Source organism: Artibeus jamaicensis, unplaced genomic scaffold, assembly GCF_021234435.1.
Source record: "Artibeus jamaicensis isolate MK-2021 breed Jamaican fruit bat unplaced genomic scaffold, CSHL_Jam_final scaffold_1019, whole genome shotgun sequence".
NCBI classification, from domain to species: domain Eukaryota; kingdom Metazoa; phylum Chordata; class Mammalia; order Chiroptera; family Phyllostomidae; genus Artibeus; species Artibeus jamaicensis.
Genome location: NW_026522025.1, coordinates 29,719,880 through 29,744,914, shown reverse-complemented (window position 1 = coordinate 29,744,914; position 25,035 = coordinate 29,719,880). Strand labels below are relative to the sequence as shown.

At 36.0% G+C, this 25,035-nt stretch overlaps 1 protein-coding gene across 3 annotated transcripts in view; it reads right to left on the bottom strand.

Annotated features, from left to right (window-relative positions):
• The window catches only part of PRKACB (protein kinase cAMP-activated catalytic subunit beta), a 107,678-nt gene that overhangs the window by 55,711 nt on the left and 26,932 nt on the right, over positions 1–25,035 (bottom strand). For 2 of the 3 annotated variants that reach the window (XM_037163950.2, XM_037163951.2), the window contains exon 1: positions 7,830–8,106. The exons of the other annotated variant lie outside the window; for it this stretch is intronic. In XM_037163950.2, coding sequence (XP_037019845.1) covers positions 7,830–8,013 — 184 coding nt within the window. In that variant the 5' untranslated portion in view covers positions 8,014–8,106. Of the gene's footprint in view, positions 1–7,829; positions 8,107–25,035 lie in introns of those variants that run through there. 3 annotated transcript variants of the gene reach the window in all.

Below are 25,035 nucleotides of genomic sequence, written 5' to 3'. Positions count from 1 at the left end.
TAAAAAAATTTTTTAAAGATTATATAAATACATATTTTTATGTTTTCTTATCTTAATTTCTTAAATGACTTAACATTTTAAGATAAAGTAATTATAAAACAGCATTGCTAGATTTACAAAATATATGTAATACATAAAATAATAAGACAAAACTGCAGAAGAAACTGAACTATATTGAATCAAAGTATATTTTATTAGAATTAAGTGTAGTACTATTCTAAAGTAGATTGTGACAAGATAAAATACATATTATAACAACTAAATGAACTATTAAAAATATCTTTTAGCTATTTAGTTAAAAATTCAAAGAAGTATTAAAATGAAACCCTATAAATATTTGTTAAACAAACAAATGGAATAACAATAACAAAACCCATATGATACAGAGAAAACAAGCAGCACAATGGAAGATAACTGCATTACACGTGAGTGGAATAAATACACATTAAGAGGCAGAAATGATCAGACTGGATTAAAAATCTAAGGTTCAAGTATATGCTGTCTACAAGACTCACACTTAAGATTTAAAAATACAAGTAAGTTGGAAGTAAAACGAGATAAAAAGATATATCATGCAAACAGTAACCATAAGACAGCTGGAGCACTTATATGAGTATAAAACAGACTTTAAATACAAGAAATATTACTAGAAAAAGGACATTTCATAATGACAAAATGGCCAATACATATGGGAGCATCAACAATTAAAGAGAGACTGAATACAAGAGCCCCCAAAATACTGAAACAAAAATGACAATTAAAGAACCAGATAATTCAAAAACTGTAGTTGAAGATTTCAATATTCCTTTCTCAATAATTCATGAAAAAACTAGACAGAAAAATAAGCAAGGATAATACCATCAGAACTGGACATTTATAATACATAGCACCTTATCAACAGAATAGACATTCTTTTCAAGCACACATGGAAATTCTCCATATCAGCCATATGCTAAGCAATATAAGAAATCTCAATTAATTTGAAATGATTTTAAAAATCACTCAAAATATGTTCTCTGATCATAGCAGACATAAAATAGGAATCAACAACAGAGAGAAGTTTTGAAAATCCCCAAATATTTGGATTTAAAACACAAAGAAATCTCAAAGGGAATGAGAAAATATTTTGAACTAAATGGGAAAAAACCTACAAGGAATCATCATTTATGAGATATAGATAAAGCAGAGCTTAGAGGAAAATTCGTAGCTTTAAATACCTATATTAGAACAGGTCTCAAATCAATCATTTAAACTCCCACCATAAGAAACTCAAGAAAGAGAAGCAAATAAAACCAACGCCAAGAAGATCAGAGCAGAATTCAATAAAACAGAAAAACAACAGGAAAAAAATGAGTTCAAAAGTCTTACTGATAAACATTTAGCTAGACAGACCAAAAACTAAAACAAAACATGACAAAATACGATGGAACAGAGAAATAACTAATTACCAAGTTAGAAATGAAAAGACAACACCACCACCGACACTAAAGAATTAAAATAATAGAGGGAGAAGGGGGAGGGGTTTTCAGGAACACGTACGAAGGACACACGCACAAAACCAAAGGGGGTGTCAGGGTTGGGAAGTGGGATGTCTGGGGGGAAATGGAGACAACTGTACTTGAACAACAATACATTTTTTAAAGAATTAAAAGGATTATAAAGGGAGAACTTTATACCAATACAACAACTTTATGCCAATTAGATAACTTAGATAAAATGGAGATATTCATAGAAGGACACAAATTACCAAAAGAACCCAAGAAGAAACAGAAAGTCTGAAAAGGCCTATAAAAAATGAAAACACTGAATTAGTAATGAAATTTTGTCCCACAAAGCTTAGGTCCGTACAGCTTCCATGGGCAACTCTATAAATAGTCAGAGATATACCGTCAGTCCTACAAAAACTTCCAGGATCTAGGGGAGGATGGAATACTTCCCAGCTTATTCTATGAAGACTGATACCAAACTTGGACAAAGATCAAAAGAAAATTACATAAACTTGTGCAGCCACTATGGAAAATAATATAGAGGTTCCTCAAAAAATTAATAGAGTTACTATATGACCCAGTAACTTCTCTTCTGGGTATCTACCCCCAAAATCTGAAAACATTTACTTGTGAAGATGTATGTACCCCTATGTTCACTGCAGCATCACTCACAGTGGCCAAGAAATGGAAACCGCTGAAGCATCCTTTGATAAATGATGGAATAAAGACATGGTATTGCACATATATATGTAATGGAATATTACTCGGCAATAAGAAAAGACATTGCCTTTTGTAACAACACAGATGAATCTTGAAAATATCATGCTAAGTGAAATAAGTCAGATGGACAAAGTCAAGAGCCGTAAGGCTTCACTCATATGTGGGATATAAATCTGAAAGCAACAAACGAACAAAAAAGACAAGCAGACAAACCAAACTCTAACAGACACAGACAAGAGTACGTGGTTACCAGAGGGAAAGGAGCTGAGGGGAAGACAGCAAAGGGTAAAGGGGGTCAAAATATGGTGACAGACAGGGATTGCACTTTGGGTGGTAAACACTCAATGCAATATACAGATGATGTATTATAGAAGTGTATACTTGAAACCTATGTAATTTTATTAGCCAATGTCACCCCAATGAATTTAACTTAACAATAAGTAAATAAGAAAATTACAGACCAATACATCACAATGCAAAAATATTTATCAAACTATTAGCAAACTTAATACACCAGTATATAAAAAGGATTACACAACATGATCATGTAGGATTTATCCCAGGAAGGAAAAGTTGGTTCAACCCCGAAAATTAATTAATAGAATGTACCGTATTATGGAATAAAAAACAAAGCTACATGATCACCTCAATATATGCAGAAGCAGTATCCAGAAAACCCAATACCTGTGATAACACCTCTTAACAAATTAGGAGGAGAACAGAACTTCCTCCAGCAGATAAAGGCCATATGTGTTTGTGTGTGTGTGTGTGGGGGGGGGAATGGGTACAGCTTACATCATAAATACGTGTGGGCAAAAGCAGGTTTACAGTTGCCACACAAGTGAATAATACAGTAATTAATAGATATTAACACCAGAGTAAACCGTGTTTTGTGTACTCACAGCTGTCAACCTCCTTTGGCCTACCCCGTCTAATGGTGAGACAGGGATGCTTTCCCCAAAGACCGAGAGCGAGGCAGGATGTCTGCATTTACCACTTCAAAGCCACTTTGTACTGGAGCTTCTAACCAGTGCAGTGACTCAGAAAAAAACCATAGTAAAGGCATAAAGATTGATAAGAAAGAAATAAAACTGTATTTGTGGACAACATGAGTATATATGTAGAAAATGTTATGGCATCTACAAAGAATCTACTAGAACTAAAAAGTAAGTGTATCAACATCACAGGATATAAGATCTAATATACAAAAATCAATAACATTTTAACACACTAGGAACAAACAACCCAAAAATGAAACTAAGAAACAACTTCATTCACAACAGTATTAACAAAAATAAATTTCTTAGGAATCAATTTAACAAAACTTGTTCATTAAGGAAATACAAACTGAAAACCACAATGAAATACCAATTCACGCACACCGGAATAGCTATAGTCAAAAAGACTCCTGGTACCAAGTATTAACAAGGAAGTGAAGAAACTGTAACCCTGATAGCAGAAACGTAAAATGGTAAATACACTTAGGAAAAAAAAAGAAAACAAAACTGGAAGTTAAAAAGATAAACATAAACTTACCACATGACCCAGCAATTCTACTCCTAGATACGTACTCAAGAGAAATGAAAACGTAAGTCCATTTGGTCTTGTATATAAATGTTTATAGCAATGTTTTGCAGATAAGCTCAAACTAGAAACAACCCTTCAAGTTTATCGATTGCTGAGTTGATAAACAGAAAGTATTATATCCGAACAACATGGTGTAATTCAGCAATAACAAGGAACCAACTATGGAAACATTGTATAACACGGGTGAACATTGAAAGACAGTTCTAAGCGCAAGGAGCCAGAAACAACAGACTGCATACTACATAATTCCATGTACCCAAAATGTCCAGAAAAAAAAGTCTGTAGGGAGAGAAAACAGCTCAGAGTTTGTCTGGGGTTGAGGTAAAAGTGGGAATTGATTGCAAAAGGGTACAAAAGAAATTTTGAGGCAGTGGCAATATTCCAAAACTAAATTGCAGTGACAAGTGCACAATTCTATGCATTTACCATTAAACTTATTAGTAATTACACACTTATAATAAGTTTTATGATATGTAAATTATATTTCAATTTAAAAAAGTTGTCAAGTGCTTCTCTACCTAGTTAGACACAGTGGGCTTGACGCAGACCCTTCCTGTGGGAAGAATCACTGCCGTGGATAAGCTGATTTCGTAGATGTCAGGCTGGCGGGCACCCGTCTCCTTGGGGGATGCTCCGACAAAATCGGTCTTTTGAAGATGGGTCAAGGCTGTTCCCTCCCAGTACCCCATAGTATTGACATCAGATACTCAGACTACTTTTTTGGACAATATCTTATAAGAATCCTAAATTTTCATATTTTCACAAGTTTATGTATTCTTATAATAAAATAACCTTTTGCTCCTGAGTCTGAAAATGCAATTCATTCTTTAAGTTCTTGAAGGCCCCATCTTTTCAGTGTTAATTTCTCCCTACATTAAACTCCCATAGCAAACTATTTACACATTTTTAAGCAACCATTTCACTGTGCCTGGAATTGCTGTTTGTGTGTTTGCTCTCCCTACTCTCGTTTTTGAGGAAAAGAGCGACGTTTTATTTTTTCCCAGAGACTTGTTTACAGGATGATACAATGAATACTCAAAAAATTCACTGAATGAATAAAAATTTATTATTATTCTGAAGTTTAACGGAACAGCTGCAGGTGAAAAAGGTAGATAAAAAGGAACTGTGACAGGTCTTCTAGCTTAGAAGTTACAATGCTACAAATTCAGTGGACCAAAGGATAAGCATAGAAGCGAACTGTCTTAAAGACTATATGAGCTTTGAAGAGGAAAAACTGACTAAATAAAGTAGTCTGTTATAACCATTTTAGCTATGTGATTCTACCTGAGGTAATCCACACACAAAATTGCTCATTTTTCAATATAGTATTTAAATACGACATTCACTAGTATGGATTGGTATCTGCCAAAAAAATAGTCTGCCAATTCATGGAAAATGAAGAAAAAGGTTTTGATGCTATTCACCTAGTCAGTTCCTAAAAATCTTGTAATTAGACATTAAGGGTATAAAGTCCAAAATTTAAAATGTGCAAAACTCCATCAAATCCATTATTGTATAACTTAAACACACCATTTACAATCAAAGGAATTATTAAAAGTTCACTGCAGTAAGTCTGCTGGAAAGAGAACTCAATGACTACTCCCATGCATTTTGAATCAGAACAAAATGCAGAATTCCTCCATATTTTTCTTTTGAACTTTATGTACTTATATGTGCATGGAATCAGCTGTTGCATATTTATGTTATCAAATAGGAATTCCTGTTACTTAATTTAGTAAAAGATGAAACACAGCTAAGGCACCTGGAAACCACTGTGGCCTTCATTGTGCATTCTTTCTATGTTTAAGGTCACTGCAGAAGAAAGAAACTTGGATTAAAACTTGTTACATTCCAAACATGCCTAAATTGGTAATTAATCTTTACTCCATAGTTTATGAACTTAATTTTTTAGTTTCTATGATTAGTTTATTTCTTAGAATAGCACTTTTGAAACAATCATATGCAAGCTATTTATCAGAAGATATTACATTACTTTTTCTTGTCAAACAAGTCATGCAAGTAAGCTGCTTTGAGTAGCCTTGGAGAATGTAGTTTGTGTAAAATCATCATATAGTCAAAACTCCTTCCATAACTCCTTCTATAAATGAATAAAAATGTGTGCTTTTGCCACAAAAATAAACCTGGGAATTTTGCAATGACAGAATTCCTCTGTTTCTGTTGTAGCAGTGTTTTCCCCTCTACATCAACAGATTCCACAATCGGAAACAAGAGCTCCAAGCTCACTGTACTCATTACACATATAAAGTTACTGTACGTATTCAATATTTGGGGGATATGAAAGAGAGAAGAGAGCTAAACAATACTGGTTAATGAATACTCAGCTGCTATTTATTTCTTATATCATGCTATTAATAGCAAATTACAGGGTTCCTCTAATTTTACTTGTGTAGATGATCCAAATGATTATATTTGGTGACATCACAATTAAAAATGTTAACAGCATATTATCAGTTTGTTTTTTCCAAAAGATATCATGGCTCAAAATGTTATATTCCACTGTTAGATTTTAAGATGTGTTTCAGAAAACATCAGAGGTCCCATGCATTTTAAAAATGGTAAAAGTACTGTTCAAACATTACCTTTAATTATTAAAAGCCAATGATATCATTCAAGATACATTTATTAAATACCCACTATTTGGAGGAGCAGGTATTAGTGAACAGAAATTAGTTCAGCATTGTCTTCATTCCTCATTGAACTTTTAATTTAAAGTTTTTGAAAGGTATAAAAAAAGATTTCCAAAAGACCTTAAGAGATGGCAATTTAACAAAATAGAGCAAACATTGAATAAAAACTTTTGTTGCAAGGAAAATTTTAATAATGAACTATTATTTCAGTATTCATTAGTTCATTAACTTGAAGATATCTGAGATTCCTCACCTATTAACTTACTATATAGTAAGAATTAATTACAAATAATAAAAACCTCTAGAGTAAAAAAATATGATACAAATTCTTTACTTTTTCCCTAAAACAGCTTGAAGAGAAAACAAAATTCTGATGGAGTAAAACAAAATGATTCAATAAACTTCTATAGAACTGTGAAGGTACTATATAAACCGAGAAGTACATTTTGTAAACCAGTCTTGTTTTTTGTTAAAACTGAGCTTCCTTTCTCAACTGCTATGGAATACATTTTTAAAAAGAGGCAAAACCTATGGCTGTTTGATGATCAAACAAACAAAAAGAGTAATAGAGTGCTAAGGGCAATTCTACTGTTCCTTTAATCAGTGACAAACTACCTTAGGGAGGACCCAAAGTGTTATGTGGAATGGAAGCACTGGTATTGTTTATATGTGAAATATATCTTTTAAAGTACATGTCACCAAAAAAATTACATATCACCATTTTAGCAAAGCAATCATAAGTCCAAACATTTAACCATGACTGGAAAGAATGTGATACATGCATAAACAACTTTCTCCCCATTTAACCATAATTATAAGTAACATTAAATATAATTATGAATGTTTTTTTATTTTTAAAATGTTATAAAATTTCACATAGACTAATCATACTATGCTTTGCTATTAGAAATTCTGCTTGTAAAACTGAAGTAACTTTCACACATATATTTAAAAACAAAAGTTGGCCAACTAATCTAATTAAACATTTAAGAATCTTCTATTCTTTCAAACTTTAAGACTTATTTACATCCCAATTAAAAAAAAATAAACTGATCATTGTTTCTAAAATGTAGCCATTTCACTTTTATATATGAACAAAAAAATAAGAACAAAACCCCAGAAACATACAACAGGAATGATGTAAATACTCGGCAGACGTTTCCCACTGATATTCAACATAACTAGCTGTAGATAAAACAAAACAATGAACTGCATGGTTCGGCTCAACTTATAATCAAGTTTCTGTGGAACTTTTTCAACTTCATCTCGCAAAATGTCCTTGTGCAAATCATACAGACAAACAAAACATATTTCTTTCTACTCAATCCTAAAACTTCGATTAGCATTTTAGCTTCTAGTTATAATGCATTATTAAAAAAAAACTTACTTGATCTGTCCCATAAGGCAGTATATTCAGAGAAATGAAGGCTGTCATTGTCCAGAGCTGCTTTCTGATCATGTGCAGTGCCTTTACTGTGTCTATGAAAGAATCGGCTAGCAAAGCCTTCCAATTTCTGAAGAGCTGTTGTACCTGTGCACTGGTTACCAGAGAGTTCTCTGTAAGCTGCCATTCATGTGTATTTACGCTTTACTTAAAGTAACTAAAATTCTTTCCAGAAGGAGCTCAACAACTTCTTACACAGAAGCTAAGAGCTATGCATGTGTCAAACTTCCTGTTTGCAGGGTATTCAAACCACTACTGCTGTTCTGTTTCCTGTTAATATAAAACAGCACATTACCGAGCCTTTCTTAGCAAAACTCTTCATCTCAACTAGAGATGAGGATTTGAAAGACTTGAAATACTGACCTAAATGCTCTGTGTTCAAGAGTGTTCTACTATTAATATTCAAGTTAATCAGAGCATTAAATATAAAACTCCATATGTATGTTAATATATATACTTATATATATTTAAGTATAAGTATGTAAGTATAAATATATATACATTTACACATATATATTTATATGGCTATTTTTTAAAGCAAAACTAGCCAAATATGTATTACAACCTTATGCAAAAAACTAAAGGTCAAACCACCCTCCAAATAAAATATGTTAAAATTGTTTTTTTCTACAAAAGCAGCCAATGTACAGATTCTATGACTCCCTATAAGCAGTTAATTTTCATCAAAAACTGGTATGGAATAAATATTACAAAACTTGTCAAACAAACTTAAAATACACATACATATATGGTAACTAAGAAAAAATCTGAACTATCACTTAAAAAGAATTGAATGTTGCTAACTCATTTATTTAAGTCCAATACATACAGGAATGTCAAATACTAAGTATATCATTATTGCTTATCAAACTTATAATCTGCTTATAAATCCTATAAGTAGTATATTTTTAAATGTTTAAAAATTTTTTAAGAATAATAAGATTTAAAATTATATTAAATCAGCCATAGCAAGGAATTTTAATTGAGAGGAAAAAAATCCTTCTAGTTGACAGAAACATGTTAACTTTAAACTTAACATGAATAAACTATAGCTTATCTTGTCCCTGATTTAAGAGTCTCACTTAGAAATATCTCCTTCCATTAAAAGTAAATAAAATTCAGTACTGTCCATTTGTAGGGGAAAAAAGTAACCTGTGACATATGGCAATGATGTGGAGTACTTGCCTTTTTACACTAATTAAAAAATGAGAAGTTTGGCCCTGGCTGGTGTGGCTCAGTGGACTGACTCCGGCTTGTGAACTGAAGGGTTGCCAGTTCAATTCCTAGCCAGAGCACATGCCTGGGTTGCAGGCCAGGTCCCCTGTAGGGGATGCACAAGAGGCAACCACACATTGATGTTTCTTTCCCTCTCTTCCTCCCTTCCCCTTTCTCTAAAAATAAATATATAAAATCTTTTTTTAAAAAATGAGAAGTCTGCATGGTTTTCTCTTTAGAAGCTCTAAATAAGAGAAGGACGGAAGGTAGGAAAGAGGAAGGAATGAAGGAGAAAGGCAGGGGAGAGAAAGAATGGGGGAGAAAGAAGGAAGGAAGAGATGGAGGAAGGGAGGATTAAAGAACCTTTAAAAAATGTATCTAAAAAATACCTTAGTCCAAGCTTCCTGCCAGCTACTTGACAAATAGAATAAATTGGAATAATGACAAATAGAATACGTCAAGACAAGAATGTAACCAAACAATGCAGCACACAACACATGAAACATTGTGAAATGAATTTTGCCAATTAACAGCTCATTTATGTATACTTTGTTTTATGTAATAAAACTAGTATCAATCTAAACAAATAACAGTATCTCTCAAAGACTAAACTTAAATTTGTAGCTTTCTTTATAAACATGTATATTACAACAGATCATTTGTTTTAACATCTGACAGTGCTTTAACATGAAACAGACACCCAACAAGTGCCTACAGTCTTTAAACAGCTACAGAGCATGCACTGACTCTGTATGGGCAGAAACAGATAAAATTCCTGAGTTATCTGACCTGCCCTCTCTTGAGAGAAATTCTATTCACCCTCAAGGCTCACCACAAATGTCACCTCCTCACGGAAGTTTCCCACATACTTACTAGAAAAATAAACTGCTCTCTCTGGTTTCCACTGATCTTGTAATTTCATGTTAAAATTTGCTGTTTTAAGTGTGTATCTCAAATAGTGAATTACTTGAATTCATAAGTGCAATTACATGTATTACATACGCAATAAATATGTTGAAGTATCCATTCATTTTTAATTAAAGGTCTAAGTTAAACCATAAAACATTTGAAAATATTTTAATTTTATTTGACAGGATCATAATTGTAAATTATCCAATAAGCACCAAGTTGTTCATGTATATAAACAACAGTAAAAAAAAGTACTGTCATTTAACTCCTTTTTCCCTATATTGTTACTAAATTGTATTCATTCCTTGAGTTTCACTTTTATTAGTACAAATGTGAATTTCTAAAACAACTTGTCTTCTCTGCTTCTTGTCATTCCTTTCAATCACGCATCTCTGATATATTAACTTCCCCAAAATATTATACTCACCATATTCTCTTGACAAATGCAAAAACTAATCCTAACATTTCAGCCTCACCATATTCGTTTTTAACACAACATGTCTAGCCAGACTTATATTCAATGTTGCTTGAGTTTAGTACAGATATCTCAGATTCCTAATTAGAACACTAAGATTAATGAATTTTTAAACACATAAACCATACGACAAAATTACTATGGAAACAAAAAAGGAAGTAAGCCTCACTGGATGGGTATCTAGCAAACACTACATTTGAAGTCTGTACTTAAAAAAAAGTTTCCATTTGTTATAAAGTGCTTACAGAAAGAATCTTCGGTTCTCAGAGCAATGTCTCTATATATGGTTATGTGACCAGGAAGCTGCTGCTATGGAAGTACTTGGGCATTTGATTTTTATTAAAAAAGAACTCTACTGGCATCTGCTGCTAGAAAGAAACAACTACAGCTTTCACTAAAACAGTTCCTTCATAATTCAAATTAATCTTAAAAAGTATTTTACTTGTTATTCTTCCTGATGGTTTTTTCATAACTTTAATTTGTACTAAGATGTATAATCATGTACCCCAAATCTGCTGTAATTGATCTTATACTTTATTAATAGTTTCATTAAACATGTATGATAAACTAGAGAGTATTCAACTTTAGGCTATAATATCCTTATTATTCATTCTGCATTAATTTCGGAAATTATAAGAATATTCAGAGTGAACCTCTTATGCTTGCCATAAGATACCAAAAAATACTGGTTTCTTATACTCAGTAAAATAACTCTTCAGACTGCCTTCACATCCCTTTGGTATCTAGAATTGTTTGTGTGTGGGAATGTGTGTTTGAGCACCTAACTTTCCAGCACAGTAAAATCCCCTGCGCTCATTCTCTGTCCTTCCTGCTTCAGTCCTAGAGTCAGTCAAAGAACCCTCATTCTGTTTATTGGAGAAGAGTATTAGAAACCAGGACCTGGGAAGTACATGTGCTTAGTGGGATGTTGTTGCATCTAGGCACTTTCAGCTGACAAAGAAACATGAAGTCCGTCTGGAAAAAGTCTAGCCATTGTTAATATAATGAGAACGGTTTGAGTGACATCAGTGTAACCTGGTGGCCAAAGAGAGTGGACAGGAATGCACATATAAACAATGATGACTTCACAGTACTAGTCAGTGGGGGCAGAAGACACCATTGAATGAGCATGTGTACTGTGTGGCCATCACATTCAAAATGACTGAGCAAGAAGAGCAATGAATCTGCATCAAATTTTGCTTTACGCTTGAACATTTCGAATATTCCTCCACAAAAACTATTAGGATGATGCAGAAGGTCACAGCTATGGGCAACTGGTGATTGGCAGCTTCATCACGACAATGTGCCTACTCATGCATCATGTCTTGTTCAGAGTTTTTTGGGAAACATCTAATCACCCAGGTGACTCAGTCCCCCTTCAGCCCAGATTTGGTGTCCTGTGACCTCTGACTTTTCCAAAAACTAAAATCACCTTTGAAAAGGAAGAGACTTCAGACTGTCAATGAGATACAGGAAAAGACAACAGGGCAGCTGATGGTGATGGGAAGAACTGTGTTAGGTCCCAAGATGCCTACTCTGAAGGGGACTGAGGCATCACTGTCCTATGTACATTGTTTCTTGTATCTCCTTCAATAAACGTGTCTATCTTTCATATTACATGGTTGGATACTTTCTGAACAGGCCTCACGTATCTGTATATACCCATATTTATAAGTATTTCTGTATGTAACCATCTTTGTCTATAATAAGGTTAATATTCAGTTCTTCCTGGTGTCTCCAACTTCATTCATTACTGCGTGATTCACCTTAGTTTTGTCCTCCTGTTTATCTGAAAACTCCCATTCCAGACAGTGAGTGATCTGGCTTCCACCATATATTTACTTACTTGTTCAACTTCAGTGAATACATGTGGCAATAGCAGAACTGTTAACCTGGTCCAGTTTAACATGTTTATCGCCTTGGGGAACACCTTTGTCAACCAGAAAACACTACTATGAACAGTTTCTTTGGCCTCTAGTCTTACAAACTTCCACTCATTTCCAAATTTACTTAGGTCAACACTTTTTGCCTCATTTCCTGTGTCAGTTTCATATATTTGTAATACAGTTAGATTGTTCTGTCACATTCTGCATTTCATTCTGGGGTCCTCAACATTCTAAATAATTTTTTGAAGTTTTGATACATTAAGATTTACTCTGTATAACGCAAATGTTGAGTGTTTGGGAAATGCTTGATGTCGTGTGTCCACAAGTACATATCATACAAAATAGTTTACCACCTTAGCAATCTGTGCTTCCCTGATCTTTGGCACCTCCCAATATTTTCCAACATTTTTACCATTGCTAGAGTCCTGCCCTTTCCAATAACTGAAATACATTATGCAGACTTTTCAGGCTCTTCCCTCACTTAGCAACATGCATTTCAAATTGTTGCATGCCTTTTTGTGGCTTTATTGCTCATTTATTTTTACCACTGAATAATATTGCATTGCATGGGATACAACAGTCTGTCCTTCATTTACTGAAGAACGTCTTGAGTGCTTCCAGTTTGGGGCAATTATGAACAAAGCTGCTGTAAATGTCACATGCAAGTGTTTGTGGGCACAGCTTTTAAATCAGTGGAGTAAATTCCTAGGAGTGTGGCTGCTGGACTTCATGCTGAGACTGTGTTTAGCTTTCCAAGAAATTGCTGAAGTGTCTTTCAAAGTGGCTGTTTTCCTCCCCCCAGGCAGTGACGAGTTCCTGTTGCTCTGCATCCTTGTCATCAATGGGCAGTCAGTTGTGAGTCTTAAACTTAACCATTCTAAAGGATACATTGTTTTTCCACTGTTGCTTAATTTACAATTGCTTACTAACAAATATTGAGCATATTTTCATATGCTTGTCAACAGTATCTCTCTCTGGTGAGAAGTCTGTTCAGATCTTTTGCCCACTTTTTAATGGGATTGTTTGTTATCTTACAATTTTTTGTTTGGTAAAATTCATCAGTGAACCCACATGCTCCTGATGCTGTGGGGTTTTTTTGAAAATTGGTTAATTATAATTTTAAAATTTATTCATTAATAGATACAGACTTATTCATATTATTTGCTTCTATTTGTGTGAGTTTTGATAATTTATGCCTTTCAAGAAATTGGCACATTTCATGTAACTTATCAAACATGTGGGCAGTGTTTCATACTATTCCTCTATTACTTACTTTTTAACCCGTAAGGGCCATAGTGGTAATACAGCTTTCACTTCTGATAGTGGTAATACACATCCTCTCTTTTTCCCCCTTGATTAGACTAGCTAAATAGTTAGCAATTTTATTTATCTTATTATAGAATAAAATATTGTATTAGACTTTGTTATTCATTTTCAGCTTTGTTGATTTTTGTCTGCAATTTGCAGTTTTTTTTCTTTCATTTGAATTGGGCTTAAATTGCTCCTTTCTCTAGTTTCCTAAGGTGAAAACTTACATTACTGATTCTAGGTATTTCTTTTCTTTTTTATGGGGGGAGGGAGATTTTATTTTTTTAATTATATTTTATTGATTATGCTATTACAGTTGTGCCAATTTTTTCCCTCTTTGCCCCCTTAACACACAGTACCCCTCAGGCAATTCCCACACCATTGTTCATGTCCATGGGTCATATGTGTAAGTTCTTCCGCTACTGCATTTCCTATACTTTACTTTATATCCCCATGGCTACTCCATAACTACCTATTTGTACTTTTTAATCCCCTCACCTCTTCACCCATTCCCTCACACTCCCCTCCCACCTGGCAACCATTAAAGCACCCTCCATATCCATGAATCTGACTCTGTTCTTTGTGTTTGCTTACTTTGTTTTTTAGATTCAATTGCTGATAGATATGTATTTATTGCCAGTTTATTGTTCATAATTTTGATCTCTTTTCTTTCTTGAATAAGTCCCTTTAACACTTCATATAATAATGGTTTGGGGATGATAAACTCCTTTAATTTCTTGTCTGGGAAGCACTTATATGCCCTTCCATTCTAACTGATAGCTTAGCTGGGTAGAGCAATCTTGGCTATAGGTCCTTGCTTTTCATGACTGAATATTTCTTGCCAATCCTTCTAGCCTGTGAAGTTTCTTTTGAGAAATCAACTGATAGTCTTATGAGAACTCCTCTATAGCTAACTACCTATAGGGAACTGGTCTGCATGGTAATGGCGAATGTAGCTCAGCCCTGGTTTGGAACACCAACAGGTGAGAGACAGCACACAGGAACCAAGCCCACAGATCAGCTTTCCCATGGGAAAAGCAGGCCTGCATCATATCTATGCTTTGAGGCTTGCTTTTGCTAAAACTTCCTCATCCTGAATTAAGGCAGAATGTTTAATGCATATCTCTGAAATAACGTCCTAAAGTCTGTGCTAAACCTCCCAAGGATGGAGTGTAACCAGTTCAATCACCTTTTCCCCTGTATTTGCAACATCCTTTTCTTTGTTAGCTGTAAAAAGTAATCACCTGAAGCAAATCTGTGCCTAATGAATGAGGACCTTTTTTGAGGTAATGCTCCCAGAAAAGCAATAAAAGCCTGTCCAGGCAAAGGTCGGGGCCCTCTCTCACTCAGAGCAGCCATGCTGTCCCTTCTCGCCACAGGACTTCTGCAGTTTGTGTGAATTTGTTTGTTGCATCCACAACACTATGGACACTGCTGGTCACAGTCGGCATCAACTAACTGCCTTTCTCTTGCTTCTTTTAAGAGTATGTCATTACCTTTAACCTTTGGCATTTTAATTATGATGTGTCTTGGACGGCATCTTTGCAGGCATCTTGTTTGGGACTCCCTGTGCTTCTTGGACTTGCATGTGTATTTCCTTCACCAAATTAGGGACGTTTTCTTTCATTATTTTTTTCAAATAGATTTCCAATTTCTTGCTCTTTCTCTTTTCCTTCTGGCACCCCTATGATGTAAATATTAGAATGCCTGAAGTTGTCCCAAGGGTGCTGACATAATCCTCATTTTTTGGATTCTTTTTTCTTCTTGTTGTGATTTTTTTTAAATTTTTTGCTTCCTTGTGTTCCAAATCATTGATTTGATTCTTGGCTTCATCCTCTACTGTTTTTTGTTTTTGTTTTTTAAACACAAAGTGATTCCCACACAGTTCTATGGTTTTGAAGCCTGACATAGGCCTCCCTGAAATAAAATGTTGACAGAGCTGCATTCCACTATGAAGGCTCTAGAATAGAATTTGTTTCCTTGCCTCCTCCAGCTTCTTGGGATTGCTAACACGCCTTAGTGGTAGCCCCTTTCTCCATCATCAAAGCCAGAAACATCACAGCTCTCTGACCTTTATTCATTCACCACATCTCTCTCTGATTGAAGCTTCTCCACTTTTAAGGATTCATGATTAGATTGGGTTCACTGGATAACCCAGGATAATCTCATCTCAAAATCAACCTTAAGTAAATTCTTCATTTCGATTACTGTATCCTGTTTTTGACTGGATCTTTTTGATATCATTCAGATCTTCACTAAGTTCCCTGAATATCCTAATGACCAGTGCTTTGAATTCTGTGCTTGATAGATTGCTTATCTCCATGTTGTCTAGTTCCTTTTCTGGAGTTTTGATCTATCTTTTCAAATGGGCCATATTTCTTTGTCTCCTCATTTTAGCAGCCTGTTTGTTTTTATGTGTTACATAGAGCTGCTATGACTCCTTGTCTTGGTAGTGTGGCCTAACGTAGAGGTGTCCTTTAGGGTCCAGTGGCACAGCTTCCCCTATCACCCTACTTGTGTACTCGAGGTGCACCCTTTGTGTGGGCTGAATACACACACCCTCCGCTTGTAATCAAGCCTTATTGCTGTTGGCAGGCCAATAGGAGGGATTTACCCAGGTCAGTAAGCTGCAAGGACTGGCTGTGACCACTGACCACCAAACTCTGACTTCCGTGCAGAATCAGCTGTGCAGGGGCAGGGTGGTAGTGCTCTGACATGGTTTGTAGTTGTCCACTGCTTGCACAGGCCCTAGGGCTTCCCAGGTGATGCAGGCCAAGGTCAGTTGCCACCTGTGTTCTACCCAGGGACATCCTGCCTGAGCTTTAAAGCAATCTGGGGTGGCTGCTATTTGTGCTGAGCTTGGAGTTTCCCAGGCTTTGAATCTAGGCTAGCTGCTGCTAGTGCCAGGCCTGGGGCCACTTAGCAAGAGGTTGCAAGGCTGGGGGACCACTGAGGCTGGCCAGCGCTTGTTTGATAGGCTTTAGGAAGTTGTGAAGCATGAGCCAAGACCAGCAATTCATATGGAAAAGTCAGAGTTAACAGCTTGGGTGGGCCCATAAGTTGGGTGGGATGGAGTTACAGGGAATCTCCAGGATGGGGCCAACCCAAGGTTGGCTGGTTCAACCTTGAGCAGGTTCAGAAAAGGGACAATGGCCTCTGCCCACTTTTCTGTCTGAGAGAAAGTTGTCCCCCAGGACCCACCTTGATGCCAGACACTTCAGTTCCTCCCTATATGCCACCGGTGCCTTTCAAACTGCTCTCCTGGTGTCAGACTTCAGAGGGAGTGAGTGGATTAAGTCCATGTGTGAATTCTTTAAGTGGAACTGCTTGGGACTCCTGAAGTTTCTTCCACCAACCCAATCCCCTCTGGTTTTTGCAGCCAGAATTTATGAGGGCTTATTTTCCTGGCACTGGAACCCTGGGCTGGGGGGCTTGTTGTGGGATTGTAGCTCAGGAGCAGCTCCTTGCTCCTGAGATATCCCTCCCAAATTTTTATCACCATTCATAAATGTGGGACTAGCCCATTCTGTGTGTCTGCTGCTCTTACCAGTCTGAATGGATGTGGTTTCTTAAATTCCGTAGTTGTCAGACTTGCATTCAACTCGGTATCTGTTTTGAGTGGGTTGTTCTATATTATAGTTGTAGTTTTAATGTGGTTTTGTGAGTAGGTAAGCAGGTTTAACTGTGCCACCATCTTGACTGGAAGTCAAAGAAAGATTTTGTTGAACATGTTTATTAGGCATTAAATTGGATATTTCAAAAAGAAAGTTGGATATGAGTCTGGAACACATCACTGCAAGCTAAATTTTATTTTAGTCATATGCATATCTGTTATTAACTCTTTTATATTTCTGATTGCCCTGGAGAAGAAAGAATGCCTTAAATTTACTTTAAATATTAAATAACCCCCCCTCTCAATGCTGACTGAGAGTCTGATATGAATACCAAAAGTCAGTTTGTCTGCATTTCCTTTTCTCTCCAAATTCCAAATGTATCAGTTCCCACTCATCATATTTGTCACCTTATTAAAACACAATCATATTTCCAAAACAATCTTCTGTCATTCCAAAGAAAAACCAACTCCAGTGCCTTCCCATTGCCTATGAAGTCCAAACCCTTAGCACAGTAATCAAGGACCTTTGCCAACCTTAAACAGGACTCCATTTAGCTCCATTTCACCAATTTATATCACAAACAATAATACAAACTTAACTTTCATTTTTTTATTACACCATGCCCTTTCTTAACTCTATGTCTTTGCACATACAATCTCCAGCTTTGGTTCAAAACCATATTTGAAAATTAAACAAGGAACTTGTGGTAGGCGGAATGCCCTCTCCTCTGCCCTCGTTTGTTCCATCTCTTACCTGAAATCTGTAAACACATTATAATAGATGGCTACATGGACTTGGCAGATGTAATGAGGTTACTAATTAATGACCTTAAAATAGGTTCTAGTGGATTATCTAGGGGCACCCAATCTAATCACACTAACTTTTAGAAGTAGAGAATTTTTTTAGCCTGAATTAGAAGTGAGCCAGGATAGGAAACTGTCAGATTCCAGGCACGAAAAAGATTCAGCACCTCCTGCTGGCTCTGAGATTCTAGAGTCCGGGGGCGAGGACCAGGGAAAGGCCTCTAGGAGCCTAGGGCAGCCCCCAGGTAACTGCTAGCAAGGACACACAGACCTCAGTTCTATAACCACAAGGAACTAGATTCTGCCAAAAATATGAATGAAGGTTGAAGTAGATTCTTCCCCAGAAATTACAGGTAAGAATCTCCCAGAATTCTGACCTACAGAATTGTGAGATGATAAAGGGACATTGTTTCAAACCACCAAATTTATGGTTGCTTTTCATGGCAGTGATAGAAAACTAATAGAAGATTCAAAGTAATAAATAAGGTGACAGGGGTAATAAAAGTGGGATTCTATTTTCAGAGTGTTAAAATATATGAAATATGAAAATATGGAGCTTTTAATCACAATTGAGGCAGACACTGTCCCCCATAGACCTTACAGCCCTTTACGTGGATGGGACCTTCCTAATGAATCACTACTGACTCATTAGCCAATGTTAGGGCCAGGCAGGATATCCAAATCTCCATGGAGGTTCATTTTCTAAACCCCTGATACAGAAGTGAAGAAGATGAAACATATTCCTTCAACTTTTGTTACCACAACACAAATAGAGTCACTCCTTGCATTCACACAAGAGTCCTCATCAGTATAGACAAGGGCGAGCTCCAGGCGTCAGGTATCTGACCACGGAGTGGTAGGTGTGGCTCCACAGAACAGGGAGGTGAACTCAGGGGCCTGTAGGCTCAGATGGCAGCAGTGCAAATGCCCACCAAGAAAAATTCAGTTTACCTTTGTGAAGAATTACCATGAAGGAAGCCGGGACTTCCTCACTAGGACACCGATGCTTGAAAACCTCATTCTTCGGGTGATGGGTGACAAAGCATTCTGGACATGAAAGGCAGTGCAGCAGTAGCAATATGAAAAGTGAGAATGTGCAGATAAACCAGTAGCTAAAAGTCAACCACCAAAGTCTGATTCATGTGTGAAAACTAATATAAACGGAGTCAGCACTGCCACCCCAGATGTGCCATACGGGTCTTACTCCTCACACCTTTGGAATGTCTGAACTGGGCAAGACAACCACTGGGCCGGGCCCGAGCAACACTGCAGTTCAAACAGCTGTTTGCAAAGCGGACAAGAAAGCACTTTGACTTTCAAACCAAAAAAGACATTCTTTAGAATTAGCATCACCATGTATAGCTACAGAAGTTTCTTCCTTAACTTATTGACCCTAATAGAAATTCCTTCCTTCTTCTATTCATATAATTTATTTCCATTCCCTTTCTTACATACTCTCCTTGCTTTCACTTCTTCAGTAGAACAACACTACCTGGGTTTCTGCCTGAATTACTGCTTCCTGAATAGCTATTCTCTGGATCTCAAATACCTTCTGCCTCTCTCTCTGGCCTTTTACGTACGGACACACACACACATTTATAATATGTACATACATATTTATACACATACACATGTGTATACACATATACAGATGTATTTATACATATATGTATATGTCTTTATACATGCATATATATTTACATATATACATACATATATATAAGATGATTTTCTATTGATGAATTCCTACTTGTTACTCAAAGTCTAGTTCAATGTTACTTCCTGTTTTGGGTCCTAAAATATATTAACTGCCACATTATTGCACTGACCACACTGCATCATAATTACATATTTATACTTCTAACTCTTATTGTGTACTTCTCCCACAATTGTCTTCCTCTAGAATCCCACACAATGGTGATCACATAGTGAGCATTCGATATATGTTTTTGAATTGATTAAATGTTTAAGAGAAACCATAGCTCTTTCATGAGACAATTTTAGGTTTCTCAAGTGAACAATGAGTCCCAGACACAGACAGAGGGCCTTTGTCAGGCCCCAGTGTATCATACACGGTTCTGCTTTAGAAGGCTATGCATTTCCACCATCTTTAATTTCTTTATTTTAATTTAATATTGGATATAAAAGTGTAAAAAATATAAAACATTGTCCAGGGTATCTTGGAATATATTTACTTATATATATCTAATAAATTCTAAATGTTGTAAGATTGATGATAACACTAATTTATTACACATCAAGCATTATTCTAAGCATCTGACAGGAAGTAAATAACATATTTATTTCTCACAACAATCTACCTTTAAGATGAGTATTACTGTCTCATTTTCCAGAGACACAGAGATGTAAATTGTGTTGAAAGGGTCACAAAAGTGCAATATTATATATCTAATTTAATTCTTTCTCCCTATCTCCTCCCAAAAAGTATATCATAGTTATTTTAAACAAATTAACTTTCCAAGTTCAAGCCTTTACCAAAATCTTTTTTGAATAAAAACACACTGAAAATACACTGAAGAGTCACAAAACTAAGGCCATGCAGTACTAAGATTTCACTAACATGCATATGGTTTCTCCTTTAGAGTTCTAAGTGATTGTTGGATACATTAATTTCTTTATAAGAACTTAGCAGTGATTCAATAACTTTCATGTCTATATCACTCTCCAAATATTTTTATTATTGTGACTGTGATAGATAATAAACTTGATACAGTTTAATGTCACAGAATATCTGAAGAAACTCTAATATTGTGGAAAAGCCAAAAGTAGCTATAACTATATACACTTATGTAGTTACAACCCCACACATCATGTGGTACCCGATTCTCTAAACTGTGACACATTTTAAAACTAAAAAGCAAGTATGTGCAAAAGTCATTAGACCTATGTTACAGCTTAAACTCACCCCACCTGAAATCTCCAGGCCCCACAATACCATCTGGTGCCAACCATGGCAGAACAGTTTAGGTGACAGTCAGTTCACAGCAATGTAAGATACAAAGTCAGCCAGAAGGTGGCAGAATGGGGCCATTTAGGCTTCACATATAAACTTTTACATTTTATACAAGTACTTTTGGCTTTTCCACAGTACTAGAGTTTCTTCAGATACTTGATATTAAAACTGTATCAAGTGTTTTAGCTATGACAGTTACAGTAACACAGTTATTTGGAGGATGATACAGAAATGAAAGGCGTGACAGTGGTGGCCAAGCCAACTGTATAATTTGGCACTAGGGCAGCAGATAATTGCTGTGATATTACGGCTACACTGAGATGAGTATTGTCCAGAGGGGACTGGTGGATTTGGAGGTAGGAGCTGAACGTCTTCTTTCAGATGAAGGATAGCAGCATTAAATTAGATGTAGCATTTTGTGATTGCCGTTGTCTGGCAATGTCAGTAAAAGGGTACATACAGGTGAACAGCCGAGGAGTGGACCGTGTTGAGTGCTGCAGATTGGCTCACTTTGGCATCCTTTCTATGCTGTAATAGTAGGAGGGGCTGGATAGCATAAAATACATTTCCTGAACTCTGCAAGTTTGGGATGCAACTGAAATTCTTCCCATTAGATACACTTCTGCAATATTTAGAAGACAGAGGGTCCTTTTCTGGATATTTTTTATAGCATGCATTGTCATGGAAGTAAGGTTTCCCAGAAGCAGTATTTCAGTGACTTCCAGTTCTATCGTCGGACCATAAAAGAAATCATATCAATAACACAGGACAGAAAAAGAAACACGCAGAAGACAGAGACAGAAAAATCCAAGTACTCAGGGCCTAAAGCCAGTTTCATCACTCGAACTTCCAAGTTACTTTAGAAAATTCTGTGTTTCAGTCAGGTTGAACTGGGTTTCTGCCTCTTGCAACCCAAACGAACTCATTTAATACTTATACCAAAACAATTATAATTGTTTGGATTATCCAAAGTTTTACAAAAGGAAACTGTTTTCTGTATGTAAACTCGTTTTAAGAGCTAAGTAATGAGAAAAGTGAATCCTCCATTCCTCAAATGAAGAAGTGAATAGTATAGTTTGAAAGACATGGTCAAATTTTATAAGCAAGGTTATTGTTGAATGAGAAGTAGAAGAGGATGGCATGTATGCCTCATGTTCAAAGTATTATCGTCTGGAAAATTCGCTTTTAACGTTATGGCTCCTGCCAATAAAATTCATGATCCCTAAAGACTGTTCTGGTTGCAGGCAGAACCCTACATTTCCTGGCTGTAGCCACGGATGCTCTTTTCCAGATACAGTGACCTTGATGGTCAGCTGCTGTTCTGCTCCTGCTCTGTCCTTAGGTGTGCTGTAGCTCACACGGTGATCACTGCCATTTTGGGGGCTTTTTATTTTCAATTTTTACATTTTTTTATAGCTCTATACCAGGTAACCAAAAAGAAGGATGGCTCTTCTATGTTTCTTTCTTAGATTTTGGGTTTTCTCATCTTTATTTCTACCACACAAAATACCAATATTGTTATTTTTAAATATTTGCTTCAAGTTCATTTTTCCGCTTATACTTTAAGTTACATGGTTTTGAATGTAGACTCTATTTAGAAATTAAAACATTACATACAATACCACAGGCCCCCCTGATTTCTGCCCTCATCCTGATGGCTCTGCTCCGCTCCCTGGAAACAAGCACTACTCTAAATTTGCTTGTGGCCTTCAAATCTCTTTTTTACCTAATTCTACAGAAAAAAATATCTAGTACTTTTAAAAAATATAGCTGAGTGGTATCATGCTCTATATATCCTTTTGCAAGTTACTTTTCACAAATACACCATATTTTACTTAGCTGGTTCTCTATTGATAGACCTTTATATTGTTTTTTTCTTAAGAGCAAAATATTTATTATTTACTTTTAAGTATATTTTGTTGATTATGCTATTATACTTGTCCCATTTTTTTCTCCCCTTTATCTGCCTCCTCCCTCCAACCACCCTCCCACAAGCATCCCCCCCCCCCAACCGGTTCATGTCCATGAGTCGTACATACAGGTTCTCTGGCTTCTCCATTTTCTGTGCTACTCATAACTTCCCTTATTTTGTACCTGCCAATTCTGCTTCTTATTCCCTGTACTTTTTCTCCCATTCTCTCCCCCCTGTCCCCCCAGTGGTAACTCTCCTTTTGATCTCCATTTCTGTGGCTGTTCCTGTTCTAGTTGTTTGCTTAGTTTGTTTTTGCTTTTTAGGTTCAGCTGTTGACAGTCATGAGTTTGTGGTCATTTTACTGTTCATAGTTTTGATCTTCTTTTTCTTAGGTAAGTCCCTTTAACATTTCATAGAAGGACTTGGTGATGCTGAACTCCTTTAACTTGACCTTGCCTGAGAAGCACTTTATCTACCCTTTTATTCTAAATGATAGCTTTGTTGGATAACCTAGGTTGTCCAAAGGTTGGATAACCTTTGTTGGACAACCTAGAGTAATCTAGGTTGTGGGTCCTTACTTTTCATGACTTGGAACACTTCTTTTCAGCCCCTTCTTGCCTGTAAGGTTTCTTTTGAGAAATCAGCTGACAGCCTGATGGGGACTCCTTTGTAAGTAACTCTTTTCTCTTGCTGCTTTTAAGTTTCTCTACTTATCTTTAATCTTAGGTAATTTAATTATGATGTGTCTTGGTGTGTTTCTTCTTGGACCCAATTTCTCTGAGCATCCTGGACTTGCATATCTAGTTCCTTGGCCATATTAAAGAAGTTTTCCCTCATTATTTGTTCAAATAAGTTTTCAATTTTTTTGTTACTTCCTCTTCTCCTTCTGGCACCCCTACAATTCAGATGTTGGGACATACAAAATTGTCCCAGAAGTTTCTAAGTCTCTCTTCATTTATTTGAATTCTTATTTCTTCATTTTGTTCCTGTTGAGTTTTTATTTCTCTTTCTGTTCCAAATCCATTTGAGTCCCGGTTTCCTTCCCTTCACCATTGGTTCCCTATATATTTTTCTTTATTCCACTTTGTATAGCCTTCAATTCTTCCTCTACTTTGCATCCATACTCAATCATTCCTTTGAGCATCCTGATTACTGGTGATTTGCATTACCGGTAATGCAAGCTAATTACATTCGTTGCTACACCAGTATGAATGAATGCTACACCAGTTCTCAATTCCTCAAAACAATCTCCATTTCACTGTCTTTGAACCAAGTTCACCAAACTCCCTTGTAATATTAATTTCTTATTAACACATTGCTCCTAACAAATAAACCCTGGCCTGAAGTTGAAGTACATAGCTGTAATTATCTCCAGGGGAATAATTAATATTCTCTACTACCAAAGCAGAAGTATTTTAATGACGATCTTCCCAATCTTGCATTAGAAATAAATAAAAAATGTAAGTACCAGTTGGTATATCATTTCATAGGTTGAGTAGAGATGTTTTACAGTAACATTTAGATATGTCTTGTTACGTCTATATTTTTAAAAAGTATTTCTCTGAAAAATATTTCAGATTATCTTCCTTTGCCTATCAAGAAACTCTTTACTTACTGAGGTGCCCACTATGTGCCAAGCACAGTACTATGTGCTACATTCCATGAAGAGAAAACATGGACATAACAGTTCAGTGAGAAAGAATGTACTATGAAAAGAGTGGCATGATCCTATGAAAACATGTAAGAAAGGACCTTTACCTCGTGTGGGAAGATCAGAGAGCACCTTTCTGAAAACAGAATGATTGGAATGAAATGCAAAGGATGTGACGAAGGATTAATTACACAAAGAGAGGCGATAAAGCGACTTCCAGACAGAAAACAAGATGGGTAAAGGCCTTATGAAAGAAAAGAACGGGGGTGCATTTCAAAAATTAGAGCTTAAAAAGAAGCATACATACCAAGTAAAATAAAATAAAGAAATTGGTAATTATGCATGGATACTGTTTATATCCTTGGTTAATTCCTGTGAGATTTTCTATAATGTCAAATAATA